A 20,576-nucleotide genomic window follows, 5' to 3' on the forward strand; every position below is an offset into this window, starting at 1 on the left:
AAGAGAGAGATTCAGTAGTAATGTTCACAGATTCCCAAAGCGAAAAAGGTAAACTCCAACCATCTGACCTCAACTGTGTTGGGTGACGCTGCAGTCTCGTTCCGTCGTCGGTGTGGTAGATGATGACCACCAAACCAGTGAAGTGCCCACCACGCAGCACACCCCGCTATGATAACGATTCCCACTGTGGTCCACCCATCATCGTCCGATCCTGCCCCCTACCATGCCACACCCACGCCTCCCTGCACGCCAGGTCCAGTTGGGGTTGGATATGACTGCCAGTCGAACGTTGCCCCTCTCTGTTCCAGCGCATGGACCTCACAGGTGTACTTTCCCGCGTCAGCCTCGGCTGCGTCAACGATGATGAGGAGCTGGTTGGCGGCTGCGAAAAAGTGTCGCTCGGTCACAACCAGGGGCTGTCGTCTTTGGTCCAGTTCAGCCCTCGGGGGAGGCTGCCGCCGGCAATGCACTGGAGGACGGCGGTTTCACCTTTGGCCACAGTGCGATCCATGAGGGGCCCAGGAAGGAGGGTGTTTCTGTCAGAGGGAAGGAAGCCACAAAAAATTAATTATTGGTAAGAAAAAGAGAGAGTAGCAGTTTATATTATATTCCTTTTGACTTTCCACCATGGCAGCGCCATTTCTCACCTAGAACAGTTAGCGTAGCGTTAGCAGAGATGGCTCCAGCTGTGTTCTGAGCTGTGCAGCTATAACAACCGATGTCCTCAGTTTTTACATCACTTATGAAAAAGACGTCGTCCTCCGGCATGACATGCATGCGGCTTCGCGGCGGCAGGAAAATCTGTCCTCCGTCTTTCTCTGCCAGGCAATCTGTGGGGAAGGGTGACCCACGGCGGCACACTCCAGCCTGGCTGTTGCTCCAGCACGGATACTCAAGTCCATGGGCATCTTGGTGAAGGAAGGAGCATCTGGAAATGGGAAAGTTTACTTTAAAGACCTCGTACATAAAGACAGATGCAAACAGCTGGTTTTTTTCCCATCCCATACTTACTGTTGACAGTGAGCCTGGCCTTGGTTGAATAGGACGACCCAAAGTGGTTGGAGATGACACATTGGTACTTTCCCTCACTGGAGAACTCCACGTTGCGTAGCTGCAGGGTGGTCGTATACTCAGTCACCTCCGTCTCGCCTCCTGCCCCCCTGCACTCGCAGGTGGCCTGGTTGTGGATCTCTGCGTCGTTCAGGGCCTCATTGTCTTTCTTCCAGGCGAAGGTCATGGGTGAGTCGCTGGAGCTCGCCGCAGAGCAGACGAACGTCACATTGGTGCCCTTGAGGCCGACTGGGTCTCCGGCTGAACGGTGATCTGAGGCTTGGGAAATCATCTAGGAAAAACAAGAGTGAATGTTTAAAATATAATCTACACCGAACTGAATTATTTTCTACTTAATTCTCTCACAGTAACCAGGAAAGCTGAAAACTTCATGTGGTAAATTTCCATAACTTTCCTACGTGAGACTCTTTAGTTCGTCCAGGAGTCGTTGAGGAAAATACTGAACAATCTGGGTCACTTTGTAAATGGAAACCTGCTTGGATAAATTCTGGAGCATTACGGTATAATGGTTTTGTGTGTGTGTGTGTGTGTGTGTGTGTGTGTATAAAGGTGTTACACCAGTGAAACGCATCACTCACCACACACAAACTCATCCTGGCTGACGGAAACACGCTCCTGCCCTTCAGCATCTGCGGGGTGGGCGCAGCTGGCATTGACGCAGGGCAGGAAGGTTTGTTCTGCCACCCAGACGGTGAAGCCACTTCAGCTGGCAGTCGCACAGCAGGCTGGAGGTGTTCAGACGCCTGCAGGAGGGTGGGGGGGTGGGGGGGATACCAGACACACTGAGTCCACTCTGCAGTAAAATCATTTCAAATGGTTGGTTGTCCGATCCGTCTTCCTCTCAGGCATTTAGATGATTTTAGAGAATTATATTATCAACATGAATCAGCTGTGGCTAATGCAGAAAATAGACAAACTGAAGGACAAACTATTCGCTTGGTATTGCGTTATACTCCCTGAGAAGACTGTCTGTGTTGTAAATATGAGCTGGAGCCAGCAGCCAGTTGCTTAAGCAGAGCACAAGAAGTGGAACGGGGAAACAAGGAGCCTCCCAAAGTGTGAAACAATTTATGTTTTTTCTTTGCGGGGGAACTATTTCTTTGATTTTCTGTTGCAAGAAAGTGGAAACGATATTTCCTGACCTATCTCCTGAAAACATTTACTCCCATGTAAACTGTGCTTGAAAGAGTACACCAGCAATGTGTCTGTACATTGTGTCTTACACACAATCCAGTTAAGTCATGTAACATGTAAGACTGACTTTTGATTGACTAACCTTCAGTGAAGGAGACAAAGGAAAACTGTGAACCTGTTATTAACATTGAAGTAAGTGCTGTTTGGTGCTGACTTTCCCAGCAGACTGTAATGAGTTTTCACCTGGGCTCTGTCCACATCAGCACTAATTCACTAACTTAAACTGTCCTTGAACATGGCACACTTACAGCTCCTGCACGGTTCTTCATCTGGGAGAAGGCGTTCGCTTGGATGGACATGATGGCGTTGTTACTCAAATCTCTGCGGAGCGAAGGGAAAGAAATTAGGATGGTTAGACGCGGAGAAAGACGCAGCTATTTTCCTGCCAACATCAGCCGTGTGGAGAAAAAGGCTACCGAAAAAAAAAAAACTTCAATGGAGAGAAGAAAAGAAGGTCTGGGCTCCAGAACAATAAAACTCTGGGCAGCAGTTTGCTGTGTTAATCATGAGAGGCCCAAGTCTGGGCTGCTATGAGCTCTGGCAGCGGCTGGGAAAAAACTCTAATTAGAATCAATGCAGCTGTTGTGCACACACTCACTCTCACACACACACAACACACCAATCCTCTCCACTTGCCCTGGTGATCGATACAGTCTGGCAACACATGTAAAGATGCTAATGGCAGAGTTTTTTTCTGGGATTCCACATCAAAGCCGGGAATGGGAGAAGACAGTTTGGGTGCATGGCTCTTAACAACAAGCCCCTGTGTCTCAGTGTGATCATCCTTGCTTTATTTTAACAGCTCGCACTTTTTGGAAACAATCAGTGAAACATGAGGCCGACTCACAGGTTGATCAGCGCGTCCAGGCCAGAGAAAGACTTCTTGGTCACCGAGCGGATCTGGTTCCCCTGCAGAAATCTGGGGAAACGACAAAACGTCTGATCAGCTTCGGACATGACTTTATCTCATCGTTTTCAAAAATGACGATTGTGGATATGAACTCACAGTTTTTTCAGCTTTCAAAGCAGAGAAAGGTCCATTCATGTCCTCGATGGTCCAGGAGATTTCATTATTCTGGAGATCCCTTTAAGAGAAAACAAAGACAGACCGCATTGTAAAAAAAAAAAAAAAAAAAAAATCCACACCCCAGAAAACAACTGTGCTTGCGATGTTAATAAACTTTATCCGGCTTTAATTTCATAAGGGGGAGGGGTGTTTTAAGACTTTAAAACTATATTCAAGGCGGCTCCATTCCTTACAGGAAGTTCCTTCCGGCCTTTGTGGCACTTTTTTAAAGTCTGCGATGGCTTTTCTGTGTTACATAGGGGGAAAAAAAGTTTTACAAGGAAGTGCTGCGATGTAACATGTGTGCTGCATTTGAAACTCAATGTGTGGTGACAAATATATATGTGAGTTACCTCAAAAGGGAATGTTGCCTGTGATCCAAAGTTTTATCGTTAACTAAACTAAAGAAAAACAACGCAGACTAGATGTTAAAAACATTTTCGTTAACTGAAAAAAAATAAAGACAAAAAGACAAAACTAACTAAAACAAAACAAAAATAATTGAGAAAAATATGTTTAGTTTTCCGTCTTGTCAGTTTATTTCAAACATATGTCGGTGTATTTTGGTGCCTTCCCAGCTGATTGGCTCTCAGTGTACGACCAGTACATGTGCAAGTGTCCAAAACATTCACTGTATTAATGATGTCAAGTATTTTGTCGTTAATTAACTACAGTGATGAGCCATAGAGCTGCTGGACAGTTGAAGCTGCATCTAATTCTAACACTCAAACTAACTAAACTAGAAGACCTGCAATTAAATAAAAATAAAAACTAATGAAAATTAAAACACATAAATCTTTGATGAATCTGAGATATTTCAGTTTTTTGGGTCTTGAACTCCACTCAAACGACCTCATTCATTGCTAATGCTTTAGCTGCTGATTTCCAGAATGCCTTTCAGCTGACAGCAATTTTATGGTATGAAGCCTGTATATCTTAGAGCCTAGTTATAATGTGTTTACCGAACAGAGATTTACACATCATTAAAATGAAACTGGTTGCACCACACTAACTAGTAACAATACGGAGGCTTCTACAAACAAATCCTCTTGCTCTTTGATTTTGAGGAATGACACCAAGCCCTGATTATAACTGTTGATGTTCACTGAACATTTTTTTGTTATTAAACTGTGGCTGCTAGAGAAACATGGAGACATTTATCCTGCTATCCACACGAGGAAAATACACCAACAACTAAATACACAGTGTTAGAATCAAAAGCAAGAATTCCCCAGAGAAATTGCCTCCTTTGATCCTTCGGCTGCTCTAATGCTTTCAAACTGTTATTTTCCTCTCGGCATGCCTGGTTATGGCTGATTGAGATTGAGGAAGGGTGTGTGTATGTGTGTGTATGTGGGAGGGGGGTTGGGGGGAGGGGTTTGAAGCCCTGAAGCAATCCATGTCCACCTAGCTGCACACCTGCCCTACGGTGACCTCAGCAGCACAGCTCACATTTGGTTCAGTTAAAGCAACCAGGGGAAACGTTACGAAGCCTCTCTGTGGGAAAGGGAGGAGGAGGAAAGGGAGGGGGGTTGTTGAGGTCGAGGTTGTGCATTTTTTTTTATGTGTGTGGAGAGACCTCAACACACTTAATCTATCTCACATCCCAAAACAAATCAGGCAGGATATTTCCAGTCAAGCAGAGAGGACTGATGTGAAGCTGGGTTTGAACAGGCTGCGAGGGGTAGCACAGCCACCGACGGGGCACCAACAGATTCGTAGGTACATTTGATGTTATTACACACACAGCATCTGAAACCTGAAGCTTCAAACGAGTCCAAGGAATCACTCATTTTTAGTTTTCTCTGATACTAATTTTCAACATTTTTTACAGAAATTAAAGGGAGACTTTATTTTGATATGGTTTTGTTTGGTATTGTGGTCTTTTAACTTATTGTTGGGTTGTTGTATGTAGTTTATGATAAGTCACGATAATGAGGACGTGTGACCAGTGTGTGAATTAGAATGAATTAGATGCCACTTTGTGTTAAAAAGATGAATTTAACTTACAGCATCTGCAGGTTGGAGAGGCCACGGAAAGCTCCATCGGCAATGAAGCTCACGCGGTTGTTCCCGATATGGAGCTCGTCCAGCAGGCTGAGGCCTACAAAGCTGGATTCCTCCAGTCTGGACAGGTGGTTGGAGGAGAGGTTACTGTAGGACAGATACAGAAAAAACAACAACATGAGAATAGGTGCCCAAGAAGCCTGGAAATCACACAAATTCAAAATATACACAATAATCACCATCTCAAACCTCATCCAGTATCATGCGTTTACATGTCACAGTTTGCCACATTTCTCACCTCTATGCCTCCAGAACAATAAACTGGTTCCAAAGTCCCTTTTAAGGTCCCATATTGTATAAAGTGAGATTTCCATGTGTTTTTGATTATAGATCAGTGTCTAGGTTCTATATTAATACTGTGACAGTATCAAAGCCTCAGTCCACGAGAAATGCACACAGCCTGTATTCAGAAACTGAGCCTTAAAAAGAGCTGTCAGGACTTCTGTAACTTTGTGATGTCACAACTATACAGTGCTGAGTGATCTGAGTGTTTACCTGAAATCAGCTATATTTTAATGGATCACTCAGAAAACAGTCAGCCAATCAGAAGAGAAGCTCAGAGCTCCTCTCTTCTGATTAGCTGATTGCCTGTTGTTACTAGAGCTCCAGAGAGAAGCCTGAGAGAGGAGATGTAAAATTACATTGAGACAGTTTTGGGTTCTTCAAACCACAAATAAATCTTCACAAAAAAAAAAAAAAAAACACAAGAAAAGTGTAAAATATGGACTTTAAAATTCACAGATTTAATCTAAAAAGTTTATACAGATAGCTGTCTCTACAAATGAGGGGGTCAGGTTGAGGACACAGCTTTACGCAGTCTACAGTTTTTTGTTTCATGTTTACACATTTATGAAATCACCAAACTTAAATGTCTGGAAATAGAAAAAAATTCCTTGACTTATCTACAGTCTGTGACTGTGATTTCATTTCATGATAACCTCTATTCCAAGTGAGTCGAGAAGATTTAGCAAAGAAACAGAAATCGTAAACCAAACAGTTGTGAAAACGAGCTTTTTAAGTAAACTCAGATGAGAACACATCAGATAGCTGGTCAGCTCCCAGCCGACACACGGCTTGTTTACTCTCAGGTTCATGTGATAAGAGCGAGAGAAACATGGGGGGAAAAGAACAACAACCTATCTGTGAAAAAAAAAAAAACGCTCCAGACACTGCAAACACAGCACTGACCGCTGCTGTAAACAACAGCCACAACAAAGGAAATCCAATCTGCTTCCAGGAAACTGTGTTGATGAGCAATCGGGAAATCATGTCTGAAGGGTTATGTCACATTTCACAAGGAAACTGGAACTAATATTTTAATCTTCAGATTTTCTGAAAGGAAAAATAAGTTTGACTTCCGGAGGCTGATGTTTTGTCTCAAGTGACAGCAGAGCAGGAAAGAGGATAAGGGGGTGTGTAATATTTTGCAGTGCTTCCATGTTGGCACTGACTGGCAGTGCATAAGAGACACTGCTTTGTCTATGTGTGGTGTGTGTGTGTGTGTGTGTGTGGTGTGTACATGGGGTTTGGCGATGGGAGGAACTGGAGTGTGAGGAAGGGCAGGCGGGAGTGCCAGAGAGGAGAGAGGGCAACACAGGGAAGTGTTGGGAGTTCAGAGTGTGAATGGAAAGTGAGGAGGGATAACGAGGGGTGTAGGGGGTGGGGGGTGGTGGGGTGGTAGAACACCTTCACCCAGGAAAAAGACGAATACATTCCCAGACTCTTCCTCATGCAGAACCAAAGCGAGAACCCATCCTGCGATATGGAATGCATCAAGCAGCAGCCATTTTGTTTTGAAAACCCACCCCCCACCCCCCTACACCCCTCGTTATCCCCTCCTCACTTTCCATTCACACTCTGAACTCCCAACACTTCCCTGTGTTGCCCTCTCCTCCTCTCTGGCACTCCCGCCTGCCCTTCCTCACACTCCAGTTCCTCCCATCGCCAAACCCCATGTACACACACACACACACACACACACACACCCACACATAGACAAAGCAGTGTCTCTTATGCACTGCCAGTCAGTGCCAACAGGAAAGCACTGCCAAAATATTACACACCCCCTTATCCTCTTTCCTGCTCTGCTGTCACTTGAGACAAAACATCAGCCTCCGGAAGTCAAACTTATTTTTCCTTTCAGAAAATCTGAAGATTAAAATATTAGTTCCAGTTTCCTTGTGAAATGTGACATAACCCTTCAGACATGATTTCCCGATTGCTCATCAACACAGTTTCCTGGAAGCAGATTGGATTTCCTTTGTTGTGGCTGTTGTTTACAGCAGCGGTCAGTGCTGTGTTTGCAGTGTCTGGAGCGTTTTTTTTTTTTTCACAGATAGGTTGTTGTTCTTTTCCCCCCCATGTTTCTCTCGCTCTTATCACATGAACCTGAGAGTAAACAAGCCGTGTGTCGGCTGGGAGCGTGACCAGCTATCTGATGTGTTCTCATCTGAGTTTACTTAAAAAGCTCGTTGTTCACAACTGTTTGGTTTACGATTTCTGTTTCTTTGCTAAATCTTCTCCGACTCACTTGGAATAGAGGTTATCATGAAATGAAATCACAGTCACAGACTGTAGATAAGTCAAGGAATTTTTTTTCTATTTCCAGACATTTAAGTTTGGTGATTTCATAAATGTGTAAACATGAAACAAAAAAACTGTAGACTGCATAAAGCTGTGTCCTCAACCTGACCCCCCTCATTTGTAGAGACAGCTATCTGTATAAACTTTTTAGATTAAATCTGTGAATTTTAAAGGTCCCATATTTTACACTTTTCTTGTGTTTTTTTTTTTTTTTTTGTGAAGATTTATTTGTGGTTTGAAGAACCCAAAACTGTCTCAATGTAATTTTACATCTCCTCTCTCAGGCTTCTCTCTGGAGCTCTAGTAACAACAGGCCAATCAGCTAATCAGAAGAGAGGAAGCTCTGAGCTTCTCTTCTGATTGGCTGACTGTTTTCTGAGTGATCCAATAAAAATATAGCTGATTTCAGGTAAACACTCAGCATACACTCAGCACTGTATAGTTGTGACATCACAAAGTTACAGAAGTCCTGACAGCTCTTTTTAAGGCTCAGTTTCTGAATACAGGCTGTCTCCATTTCTCTGTGGACTGAGGCTTTGACACTGTCACAGTATTAATATAGAACCTAGACCTGATCTATAATCAAACAACACATGGAAATCTCACTTTATACAATATGGGACCTTTAAAAGGGACTTTGGAACCAGTTTATTGTTCTGGAGGCATAGAGGTGAGAAATGTGGCAAACTGTGACATGTAAACAGCATGATACTGGATGAGGTTTGAGATGGTGATTATTGTGTATATTTGAATTTGTGTGATTTCCAGGCTTCTTGGGCACCTATTCTCATGTTGTTGTTTTTTCTGTATCTGTCCTACAGTAACCTCTCCTCCAACCACCTGTCCAGACTGGAGGAATCCAGCTTTGTAGGCCTCAGCCTGCTGGACGAGCTCCATATCGGGAACAACCGCGTGAGCTTCATTGCCGATGGAGCTTTCCGTGGCCTCTCCAACCTGCAGATGCTGTAAGTTAAATTCATCTTTTTAACACAAAGTGGCATCTAATTCATTCTAATTCAGCACTGGTCACACGTCCTCATTATCGTGACTTATCATAAACTACATACAACAACCCAACAATAAGTTAAAAGACCACAATACCAAACAAAACCATATCAAAATAAAGTCTCCCTTTAATTCTGTAAAAAATGTTGAAAATTAGTATCAGAGAAAACTAGAAAATGAGTGATTCCTTGGACTCGTTTGAAGCTTCAGGTTTCAGATGCTGTGTGTAATAACATCAAATGTACCTACGAATCTGTTGGTGCCCCGTCGGTGGCTGTGCTACCCCCCTCGCAGCCTGTTCAAACCCAGCTTCACATCAGTCCTCTCTGCTTGACTGGAAATATCCTGCCTGATTTGTTTTGGGGATGTGAGATAGATTAAGTGTGTTGAGGTCTCTCCACACACATAAAAAAAAATGCACAACCTCGACCTCAACAACCCCCCTCCCTTTCCTCCCTCCCCCTTTCCCACAGAGAGGCTTCGTAACGTTTCCCCTGGTTGCTTTAACTGGAACCAAATGTGAGCTGTGCTGCTGAGGTCACCGTAGGGCAGGTGTGCAGCTAGGTGGACATGGATTGCTTCAGGGCTTCAAACCCCTCCCCCCCAACCCCCCTCCCACATACACACACATACACACACCCTTCCTCAATCTCAATCAGCCATAACCAGGCATGCCGAGGAGGAAAATAACAGTTTGAAAGCATTAGAGCAGCCGAAGGATCAAAGGAGGCAATTTCTCTGGGAAATTCTTGGCTTTTTGATTCTAACACTGTGTATTTAGTTGTTTGGTGTATTTTCCTTCGTGTGGATAGCAGGATAAATGTCTCCATGTTTTCTCTAGCAGCCACAGTTTAATAACAAAAAAATGTTCAGTGAACATCAACAGTTATAATCAGGGCTTGGTGTCATTCCCTCAAAATCAAAGAGCAAGAGGATTTGTTTGTAGAGCCTCCGTATTGTTACTAGTTAGTGTGGTGCAACCAGTTTCATTTTAATGATGTGTAAATCTCTGTTCGGTAAACACATTATAACTAGGCTCTAAGATATACAGGCTTTCATACCATAAAATAGCTGTCAGCTGAAAGGCATTCTGGGAAATCAGCAGCTAAAGCATTAGCAGTGAATGAGGTCGTTTGAGTGGAGTTCAAGACCAAAAAACTGAAATATCTCAGATTCATCAAAGATTTATGGTATTTAATTTTCATTAGTTTTTATTTTTATTTAATTGCAGGTCTTCTAGTTTAGTTAGTTTGAGTGTTAGAATTAGATGCAGCTTCAACTGTCCAGCAGCTCTATGGCTCATCACTGTAGTTAATTAACGACAAAATACTTGACATCATTAATACAGTGAATGTTTTGGACACTTGCACATGTACTGGTCGTACACTGAGAGCCAATCAGCTGGGAAGGCACCAAAATACCCGACATATGTATGAAATAAACTGACAAGGACGAAAACTAAACATATTTTCTCAATATTTTTTGTTTTGTTTTAGTTAGTTTTGTCTTTTTTGTCTTTATTTTTTTTCAGTTAACGAAAATGTTTTTTAACATCTAGTCTGCGTTGTTTTTCTTTAGTTTTAGTTAACGATAATAACTTTGGATCACAGGCAACATTCCCTTTTGAGGGTAACTCACATATATATTTGTCACCACACATTGAGTTTCAAATGCAGCACACATGTTACATCGCAGCACTTCCTTGTAAAACTTTTTTTCCCCCTATGTAACACAGAAAAGCCATCGCAGACTTTAAAAAGTGCCACAAAGGCCGGGAAGGAACTTCCTGTAAGGAATGGAGCCGCCTTGAATATAGTTTTAAAGTCTTAAACACCCCTCCCCCCTTATGAAATGTAAAGCCGGATAAAGTTTTATTAACATCGCAAGCACAGTTGTTTTCTGGGTGTGGATTTTTTTTTTTTTTTTTTTACAATGCGGTCTGTCTTTGTTTCCTCTTAAAGGGATCTCCAGAATAATGAAATCTCCTGGACCATCGAGGACATGAATGGACCTTTCTCTGCTTTGGACAAGCTGAAAAAACTGTGAGTTCATATCCACAATCGGTCATGTTTGAAAACGATGAGATAAAGTCATGTCCGAAGCTGATCAGACGTTTTGTCGTTTCCCCAGATTTCTGCAGGGGAACCAGATCCGCTCAGTGACCAAGAAGTCTTTCTCTGGCCTGGACGCGCTGCATCACCTGTGAGTCGGCCTCATGTTTCACTGATTGTTTCCAAAAGTGCGAGCTGTAAACTAAAGCAGGATGAATCACACTGAGACACAGGGGCTTGTTTGTTAAGAGCCATGCACCCAAACTGTCTTCTCCCATTCCCCGGCTTTGATGTGGAATCCAGAAAAAACTCTGCCATTAGCATCTTTACATGTGTGCCAGACTGTATCGATCACCAGGGCAAGTGGAGAGGATTGTGTGTGTGTGTGTGTGTGAGAGTGAGTGTGTGTACAACAGCTGCATTTGATTCTAATTAGAGTTTTTTCCCAGCCGCTGCCAGAGCTCATAGCAGCCCAGACTTGGGCCTCTCATGATTAACACAGCAAACTGCTGCCCAGAGTTTTATTGTTCTGGAGCCCAGACCTTCTTTTTCTTCTCTCCATTGAAGTTTTTTTTTTTTCGTAGCCTTTTTCTCCACACGGCTGATGTTGGCAGGAAAATAGCTGCGTCTTTCTCCGCGGATCGTAACCATCCTAATTTCTTTTCCCTTCGCTCCGCAGAGATTTGAGTAACAACGCCATCATGTCCATCCAAGCGAACGCCTTCTCCCAGATGAAGAACCTGCAGGAGCTGTAAGTGTGCTCATGTTCAAGGACAGTTTAAGTTAGTGAATTAGTGCTGATGTGGGACAGAGCACCAGGTGAAACTCATTACAGTCTGCTGGGAAAGTCAGCACCAAACAGCACTTACTTCAATGTTAATAACAGGTTCACAGTTTTCCTTTGTCTCCTTCCACTGAAGGTTAGTCAATCAAAAGTCAGTCTTACATGTTACATGACTTAATGGATTGTGTGTAAGACAAATTACAGACACATTGCTGGTGTACTCTTTCAAGCACAGTTTACATGGGAGTAATGTTTTCAGGGAGAAACAACAGAACAGAAAATCAAGAAATAGTTCCCCCGCAAAGAAAAAACATAAATTGTTTCACACTTATGGAGGCTCCTTGTTTCCCCGTTTCCACTTCTTGTGCTCTGCTAAGCTAACTGGCTGCTGGCTCCAGCTTCATATTTACAACACAGACAGTCTTCTCAGGGAGTATAACGCAATACAAGCGAATAGTTTGTCCTTCAGTTTGTCTATTTTCTGCATTAGCCACAGCTGATTCATGTGATAATATAATTCTCTAAAATCATCTAAATGCCTGAGAGGAAGACGGAATCGGACAACCAACCATTTGAAATGATTTTACTGCAGAGTGGACTCAGTGTGTCTGGTATCCCCCCCACCCCCCCACCCCTCCTTGCAGGCGTCTGAACACCTCCAGCCTGCTGTGCGACTGCCAGCTGAAGTGGCTTCCCGTCTGGGTGGCAGAACAAACCTTCCTGCCCTGCGTCAATGCCAGCTGCGCCCACCCGCAGATGCTGAAGGGCAGGAGCGTGTTTGCCGTCAGCCAGGATGAGTTTGTGTGTGGTGAGTGATGCGTTTCACTTGGTGTAACACCTTTATACACACACACACACACACACACACACACACAAAACCATATACCGTAATGCCTCCAGAATTTATCCAAGGCAGGTTTTCCATTTACAAAGTGACCCAGATTGTTCAGTATTTTCCTCAACGACTCCTGGACGAACTAAAGAGTCTCACGTAGGGAAAGTTATGGAAATTTACCACATGAAGTTTTCAGCTTTCCTGGTTACTGTGAGAGAATTAAGTAGAAAATAATTCAGTTCGGTGTAGATTATATTTTAAACATTCACTCTTGTTTTTCCTAGATGATTTCCCAAAGCCTCAGATCACCGTTCAGCCGGAGACCCAGTCGGCCCTCAAGGGCACCAATGTGACGTTCGTCTGCTCTGCGGCGAGCTCCAGCGACTCACCCATGACCTTCGCCTGGAAGAAAGACAATGAGGCCCTGAACGACGCAGAGATCCACAACCAGGCCCACCTGCGAGTGCAGGGGGGGGCAGGAGGCGAGACGGAGGTGACTGAGTATACGACCACCCTGCAGCTACGCAACGTGGAGTTCTCCAGTGAGGGAAAGTACCAATGTGTCATCTCCAACCACTTTGGGTCGTCCTATTCAACCAAGGCCAGGCTCACTGTCAACAGTAAGTATGGGATGGGAAAAAAACCAGCTGTTTGGCATCTGTCTTTATGTACGAGGTCTTTAAAGTAAACCTTTCCCATTTCCAGTGCTCCCTTCCTTCACCAAGATGCCCATGGACTTGAGTATCCGTGCTGGAGCAACAGCCAGGCTGGAGTGTGCCGCCGTGGGTCACCCTTCCCCACAGATTGCCTGGCAGAAAGACGGAGGGACAGATTTTCCTGCCGCCCGCGAACGCCGCATGCATGTCATGCCGGAGGACGACGTCTTTTTCATAGTGGATGTCAAGACTGAGGACATCGGTGTTTATAGCTGCACAGCTCAGAACACAGCTGGAGCCATCTCTGCTAACGCTACGCTAACTGTTCTAGGTGAGAAATGGCGCTGCCATGGTGGAAAGTCAAAAGGAATATAATATAAACTGCTACTCTCTCGTTTTTCTTACCAATAATTAATTTTTTGTGGCTTCCTTCCCTCTGACAGAAACACCCTCCTTCCTGCGGCCCCTCATGGATCGCACTGTGGCCAAGGGTGAAACCGCCGTCCTCCAGTGCATTGCCGGCGGCAGCCCTCCCCCGAGGCTGAACTGGACCAAAGACGACAGCCCCCTGGTTGTGACCGAGCGACACTTTTTCGCAGCCGCCAACCAGCTCCTCATCATCGTTGACGCAGCCGAGGCTGACGCGGGGAAGTACACCTGTGAGATGTCCAATGCGCTGGGAACAGAGAGGGGCAACGTTCGACTGGCAGTCATATCCAACCCCAACTGTGACCCTGGCGTGCAGGGAGGCGTGGGGGTTGGCATGGTAGGCGGGGCAGGATCGGACGATGATGGGTGGACCACAGTGGGAATCGTTATCATAGCGGTGGTGTGCTGCGTGGTGGGCACTTCACTGGTTTGGGTGGTCATCATCTACCACACCCGACGACGGAACGAGGACTGCAGCGTCACCAACACAGGTGAGGTCATGATGGTTGGAGTTTACCTTTTTCGCTTTGGGAATCTGTGAACTATACTACTGAAAGTGCGTGATATAACTTGATGTCCTTATAACTTGATGTCCTTGTGTTCCAGATGAGACCAACCTGCCTGCCGATATTCCCAGCTATCTGTCCTCCCAGGGCACCCTGGCAGACCGCCAGGATGGCTACATCCCATCAGAGAGCGGCAGCAGTCACCAGTACATGCCATCGTCAATTAGTGGCTTCTACCTGCAGCCTAAAGACATGAACGGTAAAACACCAGCCCTTTCTTTTCTAGTCGTAAAATATAACCCTCCTGCAGCATCACATTATTTATACATGACGCTGTTCATTCACGCATACAGGTCTTTGTCAGCTGGACACAGGAAGTGAAACAGACATGGAGGCATCCATCGATCCTATGCTCTGCCATTATCAAGGTCCAATAGGCTCGCTGCTTCGCCGAGACAACATGTACCCCACTGACCCATCAGAGGTCTACACAGGTCTGTACAGCTGGTTTAGTCAACTCCTTTGATCATTAATCTGTTGTTGATAAAGAACTTTATGCCCAAAGCCACGTAAAGTGCATGTGTTATCTCTAGAATTTCTCTTTTGTACTAAAGAACTAATAGTTTCCATTTTTTACTCTCAGGCTGTTCCATCGACCAACGGCCCGTCTGCATTGACTCCTACAGCGGCAGTCTGACCAGCTCCAAAAGGAGGGACTACTTCCTGTCTGAGCCTTTTGACCTATGCTCCTCCACAGTCCTGATGCAGCTCCCCAATGCCAATCTCCATCACGTACCCTCACACCAGCTGAACGACCACCGACCATCTGTGGAGGAGGGAGATGTGAACGACTACGGCCGACCACATGAGTGCCTTTCTCCCTGCAACACCTTCATGGGTAGGTCTGAAGTTAATCGGTTTTCCAAAAGTTTCCAGATTTTATCCATGCTTTGGTCTGAATTCTTGTCGTACCTGTCTCACTTAGGAACATTTGGGAAAGCTCCCTGGAGGCCTCAGCAGGACCTGTACACAGGCTTTGGCCCTCCATCAGTGACGCATAACGGAATAACCCTGCATGAGAACCCATACGCTGCCCCGGACATTGATTCAGACCAGGAGGAGAATAGTCTCACAAAGGACTCAGCATCCGAGCAGAGCAACAGCGTTTATGAACAGCCGTTCGACAACAGCAGGACTGATCCTTTGCCACAACGTAGAACGAGCACTTAGTCGAGTGACTGAGCTCCTGTTTGCTCTTGGACAACCAAAAATGAAAACTTCTACCTCACTGAATGGACACTTTTGCAATAAAGGACTCCTCAAATGTGCAACGAGTGAATGTAATGGACAATTTGATGTTCCTGCAGGAATGACAAGGAGCATATTAACAGCTGTTCTTTAAGGACATGGCTTCAGTTTAATAATATAGATGAATATATACATTTTTTATATAAAGTTTATTATATTTTGTAAATTGTATATAAACAGATTCCATTATTTTTGCTTACCTTTTGTGTATGAGTATTTTGCGCCCTGCCTATTCAGTTATTCCAGCTTTGAATGAAGCAACATTTTGCACATATGTTAACAATAAAAAAACACCTTAATGTGTGCTGCTACATTCACTTCAGTGCTACGAGTCTTCAGTGATGTTACTGTCTTTATCATGTAGGAGATGTGTTGGAGCTGGTGGAGGGGGTCAAACACTGGCCTGTAGAGCAGAACCACAGACTGCCAAGGACAGTACATGTCTGTCATCAATCGGCCCCTCCACAGAGAGAGGATGTTTAACTGTTTGGTGTCACAATCTGGTTTAGGGCTGAGTAATAATTTACTATTATCATTTACCGGTACTGACTTTCAGGATAATATGTTAATGTCCCATAAATTAGCATTACAAATCAATGAAACAAAGCAGGCTTAAGACTTTGGTCTCAGGTTATTTTGCAAATAAAAATGGTTATTAATGATTTCAACCATATGGCTAAGCTCTAGTTTAAAGTCTTTTGGTCTCTGATAGGCAGTGTTGTGAGGAGCCTCATCAAAAATTCAGAAGGGAACTATTAGCATATAAGCTAAATGATGCCACCACTGCTGTTACTAATACTGGTGCAACTTCCAACAAATATCACCTCGTTAAATTCTTTCTGTTAAGGAAGTAAAGTAATTTTTCAGTAAACCACAAATAATACACAAGCTACAGGTCAGGTCACTAACGCTCAGCCACTAGCACGCACACACCTGCCACCTGAGAGCCCTCATTCAGGTGTAACTTGTTCACTACGATCTGCAAATGAACAATGACTAGTACTGCTGTCGCTCCGAGGCAGGAAACACTTCTCCTGTGTGGTCCCTTGGTGGTGGAAGGAGTTACTAAACTGCAGAATCTCTTTCTGTATTCAAAAATCACTTTGAAGACCTTCGTCTTGTAATGACGCTTACTAACCTAATTTGCAAGGTGCGTACACGTATGCTAGCTGTGTGAAAGATAATAGACACAATTATTTCTACTGAATGAACAAGTTCTAACACTATAACTATTATCACTACTACTACCATTGCCAACACTACTACTATAACTAATTACTCTGTCTTTTCCTACAGTTGCCTATGTTACTGCTAATGTTAGCTCACTGCAGTAGTTCGCTATATCTGGAGCTACCACAACTACTAGCAACTAGCTACTAGCAAAAGTAAAAGTAGCTGAGAGATTAGTAGTAGAAGGAATAGTGGTAGTAATATTAGCATCACTGGCAGTAGAAGTAGTAATAGTAGGTATAGTGACTGTCTTAATATAATACTGCAGATAGGTACGTCGAAAGAGTCATTGCTCACATTCGTCCTATTCATACAGGCAGTGAAATCCCCTACTAGTGCAAAGTGTGAAAGAGATGTGCTACAAAGTCCACAGTCCTTTTGACATGTTAGCGGCCTGAGTTTTTTTTTTTTTAGAACTAGCATTATAGCATTATACTGCAGTTTTGCTCAAAAGGAGAAGAGCATCAGGTTTTGTCCCCTTTCTCTTTTGTTGGAGTCTCATTAGGGGCCGAATCAGGGCCAGTACTGACAGGATGAACAATTACAGCACCCACTAACCCTCACAGTGTACTTACAGATGTAAGTATTGCATTTAGACAGAATAAAACACCCAAACTTATCCTTTCATTATTGCCACTACACATACTGTTACTATTAACATTATTGCAGTTAACATACAACTAGTATTCCTTCTTCCTGTACTACTATCTCATACAATAATACTAATGTTACTCCTGCAGCCACGACCTATGTTACGGCTGCAACCACTGTCATTAATAATGATTCTATTGATGTAGATGCTAATAATTAAATGATACTTATAACCTAGTTAAACACACACTTCCTGTTGGAATAGTCTGGTACAATATTCCTTAGTCCAAACTAGACTGTCTGTTTGCTGGATGACTCACCCCCCTCCCCCTCCCTGATCCCCCAGCCCTTCTCGCCTGGCGGTTTGTTGTTTCAGGCCTCTCCTCTTCAACATGAGGGAAAAAGGTGTGCTTGTGCACCGGGCTAGCTGTTGAAACTTGCACTTGGAAAGCGTCTTGTGGCTCGCTGTCTGCCACAGAGGAGCTGTGTTTACGAAATGGCAGATTCACGATGGTGGTGCCTGCAGGGTTGAGGGGATATAGTCAGATCCCCTATTGAAGGCTATTTGTTTCAGTCTTGCATTCAATCTGGCAACGTGAAATGAAGTGGAGTGAAAAGCAGTAAAATGGACTTTGTTTTGTTATAAAGCATGTACAGCATAAGGTCTGTGTTTGGATCTGACTCCTCTCAGTTTGTGTATGGAAATGCTGATGATGAGATTTGCTTTCCTAGGATGTGTTATTTCTCTCCCATCCGTCTGGCTGACTAATGTTAAAGTACACCTGGCTGTTGGCTATGCTGTGCTGGTTTGTATGTCTTTACCCCACTGTAAAGGAATGAGGGGGTTTGTTGGAAGTCTTGCCAGTTCTTTGAGGAGGTTGCGATTAAGACAAGATGGTGGAGCCACACACATCCAAACACCTGGGAAACAGCTGCTGCTGCCGCTGCTGAGGCAACATTCAAGGGCCCAGTCCACTTCTGCTTAATGACCTTATCTCAGTGTGGAGTCGTGTTGAGTCAGAGTAGAAACTGTGTCCAACAAACCTGACCCTCCAGGATGGATAAGTGGGGCCTGCAAGTGATGAATGATAAACTCAGTGGATTTTGATTGCACTTCTCGTCCAACACAATGTGGTGATATTTATAGGACTGACACATTGTATTGTTTGGAAGTAAATTTTCAAACCTTTGTGTGGTCAAAATGATGTATGATGAGCTGGTGATGCATGTGAGATCTAGATAAACAGATGTCAGACCAGAACAGGAAGGTCTACTTCTCAGAACTGCAGCAGTAGTCTTCAGGCCCCACAGGAGCCATTGGAAGGTTGCAGGAAAAAGCCAACTTAAAGCTCTTAGCCATGCCACAAGCCCCGCCCACCTGGAACCACCATCCAACATTGCAGATTTGTTTTTTTCTGAGTGTTTACCTGAAATCAGCTGTATTTCTTTTTTTTTTCTTTTTTTTGATCACTCAGAAAACAGTCAGTCAATCAAAGGAAGGCTCTGAGCCTCTTTACTGATTGGCTGACTGGTCACTGACCTGTTTTTGCTAGAGCTCCAGAGAGAAGTCTGAGAGAGGAGATGTAAAACTACATAGGGATGGTTTTTGGTTCTTAAGACCACAAATATATTTTCTTATGGATCAACACTTCAAATAAAACACTGGAAAAGTGGAAAATAAGGAACCTTTCAGACACTTTAGCATTGTTATAAAACAGCTCGTCTTTTAGTGGGAAAATTAATTTCTAGAAGAGGCAGACTAAATTCTACCTTCACACCAGACGGTAAACCAGAATGCAACATTGCTGCGAGATAGGTTGATTGAGTGTGAGCAGTAACTCCTGCTCTTATAAAGACTCACTATGATTCACTTTTACTCTACATCTACAGCAATGTACACACTGAACACAACAAGTTCACACCCGTTTTAAGAGGAGCTGTCAGAAGACATAATGAAGGAAATCTCTGGCTGAAGAACAAATAAGTCGGACAGGTTGAGGGAAAGCAGATAAGGTGCTACATTACATTACATGATGGAATTACTCCTAGATTGTGTTAAAAAAAAATCAAAATTGAAGATTGTTAACAGTGTAAGAGGATCTGTGTTTTTTTTTCCTTGAACTGCTTTGCTCAGGGTCACTTAACAGCCACTGTGGGAAGAAAGTTTCTTCCCCTTTCAAAGTTTAGCAGCTGGTCTGGTGGATTCAAACCTTCTTGATCCCTTCTTGTAGGCAAGGTTTTACACTTCACTAAACTATGCGTGTTACAATTAAGCGGGTGGATGTAATTCCCCTCTGAATGGTTTATTTACTCCTTTAGGAGAGTCTCTGAAATCGCTGCAACCAAAAAACAATTTGTGGCCTAACAAGCGACTGAGGCAGAAAAGGTTTTCCACTTTTAAAAGACGCTGTGGATCCAGGAGTCTGTAGCGAGCGACAACCTTCACATTTCCAGCCGGGGGGAAAAAAGAAAACACCGGCCAGATTGCAGAATAATTTCCCCTCTTTGATTCTGCGTCCAGCGAAATGAGACAGGAAGTTGACTGTTCCTTCAGACCACCAATGACTGGCAGACAAGTGATGGAGTCTGCAACCCTCTGCTCTCAGATCAGTGTCTGATCCCCATTTTCTGACCCCACTTTGTTCACGTTAACAGTCAGACACTGATCCGGGGTCAGCTCCTCAGGCTACCTCTGCTCTCCACACCCCAAGAGACTGACCCAAGAAAATGAATTTAGCATGCCGCGGCCTTATCTCATTGCCAGACACTCTGAATTTTGTAGCTAATTTGCCGTCATTGTTGCCAGATGTGGTGACATGAAGACAGATGTTTATTATATTGAATAGCTACAGGCGGCTTGCAGAAATTATTATTCCTCTGTTATGAAGCTCAGGAAATCTGCTGGGGGATCTGTGTCTGACTTTTACGACCACTGAGCTTGTTTCAAAATTAGATATGCTTTGTTAGTGCTAAAATGCAGATTGAAAAAATTAAGTGACCCCTGCTCTCGGTATGCGAGGTCACAACCACTCTGACTCCGACCTCCCGACTGTTGACAGACAGATCCAGCAACATTTATTGTGTTGCATTCACGCATGTTTTTTTGCTCATCCTTCCTCTTATGCAACAAAACATTTCAATCTTTCGCAGATTATCTTCAAGGGGAGAATCTTTTGACCATCACAGAAACAGCACTTGCT

General features: G+C 43.9%; 1 protein-coding gene across 1 annotated transcript in view; it reads left to right on the top strand.

Moving 5' to 3' along the window:
• lrig3 (leucine rich repeats and immunoglobulin like domains 3) overlaps positions 1–15,837 on the top strand; it is a 28,956-nt gene extending 13,119 nt beyond the window's left edge. Inside the window, exons 8-19 of the mRNA XM_022749396.1 lie at positions 8,803–8,946; positions 10,948–11,028; positions 11,117–11,188; positions 11,717–11,788; positions 12,466–12,629; positions 12,941–13,276; positions 13,362–13,643; positions 13,756–14,232; positions 14,348–14,506; positions 14,601–14,741; positions 14,891–15,145; positions 15,233–15,837. Of these exons, the coding sequence (XP_022605117.1) occupies positions 8,803–8,946; positions 10,948–11,028; positions 11,117–11,188; positions 11,717–11,788; positions 12,466–12,629; positions 12,941–13,276; positions 13,362–13,643; positions 13,756–14,232; positions 14,348–14,506; positions 14,601–14,741; positions 14,891–15,145; positions 15,233–15,477 (2,428 nt within the window). The 3' untranslated portion in view covers positions 15,478–15,837. The remainder of the gene's footprint in view (positions 1–8,802; positions 8,947–10,947; positions 11,029–11,116; positions 11,189–11,716; positions 11,789–12,465; positions 12,630–12,940; positions 13,277–13,361; positions 13,644–13,755; positions 14,233–14,347; positions 14,507–14,600; positions 14,742–14,890; positions 15,146–15,232) is intronic.
• Positions 15,838–20,576: the final 4,739 nt, after the last annotated feature.

The sequence above is a fragment of the Seriola dumerili genome, unplaced genomic scaffold (genome assembly GCF_002260705.1).
Source record: "Seriola dumerili isolate Sdu_G_001 unplaced genomic scaffold, Sdu_1.0 BDQW01000138.1, whole genome shotgun sequence".
Classification (NCBI taxonomy): Eukaryota; Metazoa; Chordata; class Actinopteri; order Carangiformes; family Carangidae; genus Seriola; species Seriola dumerili.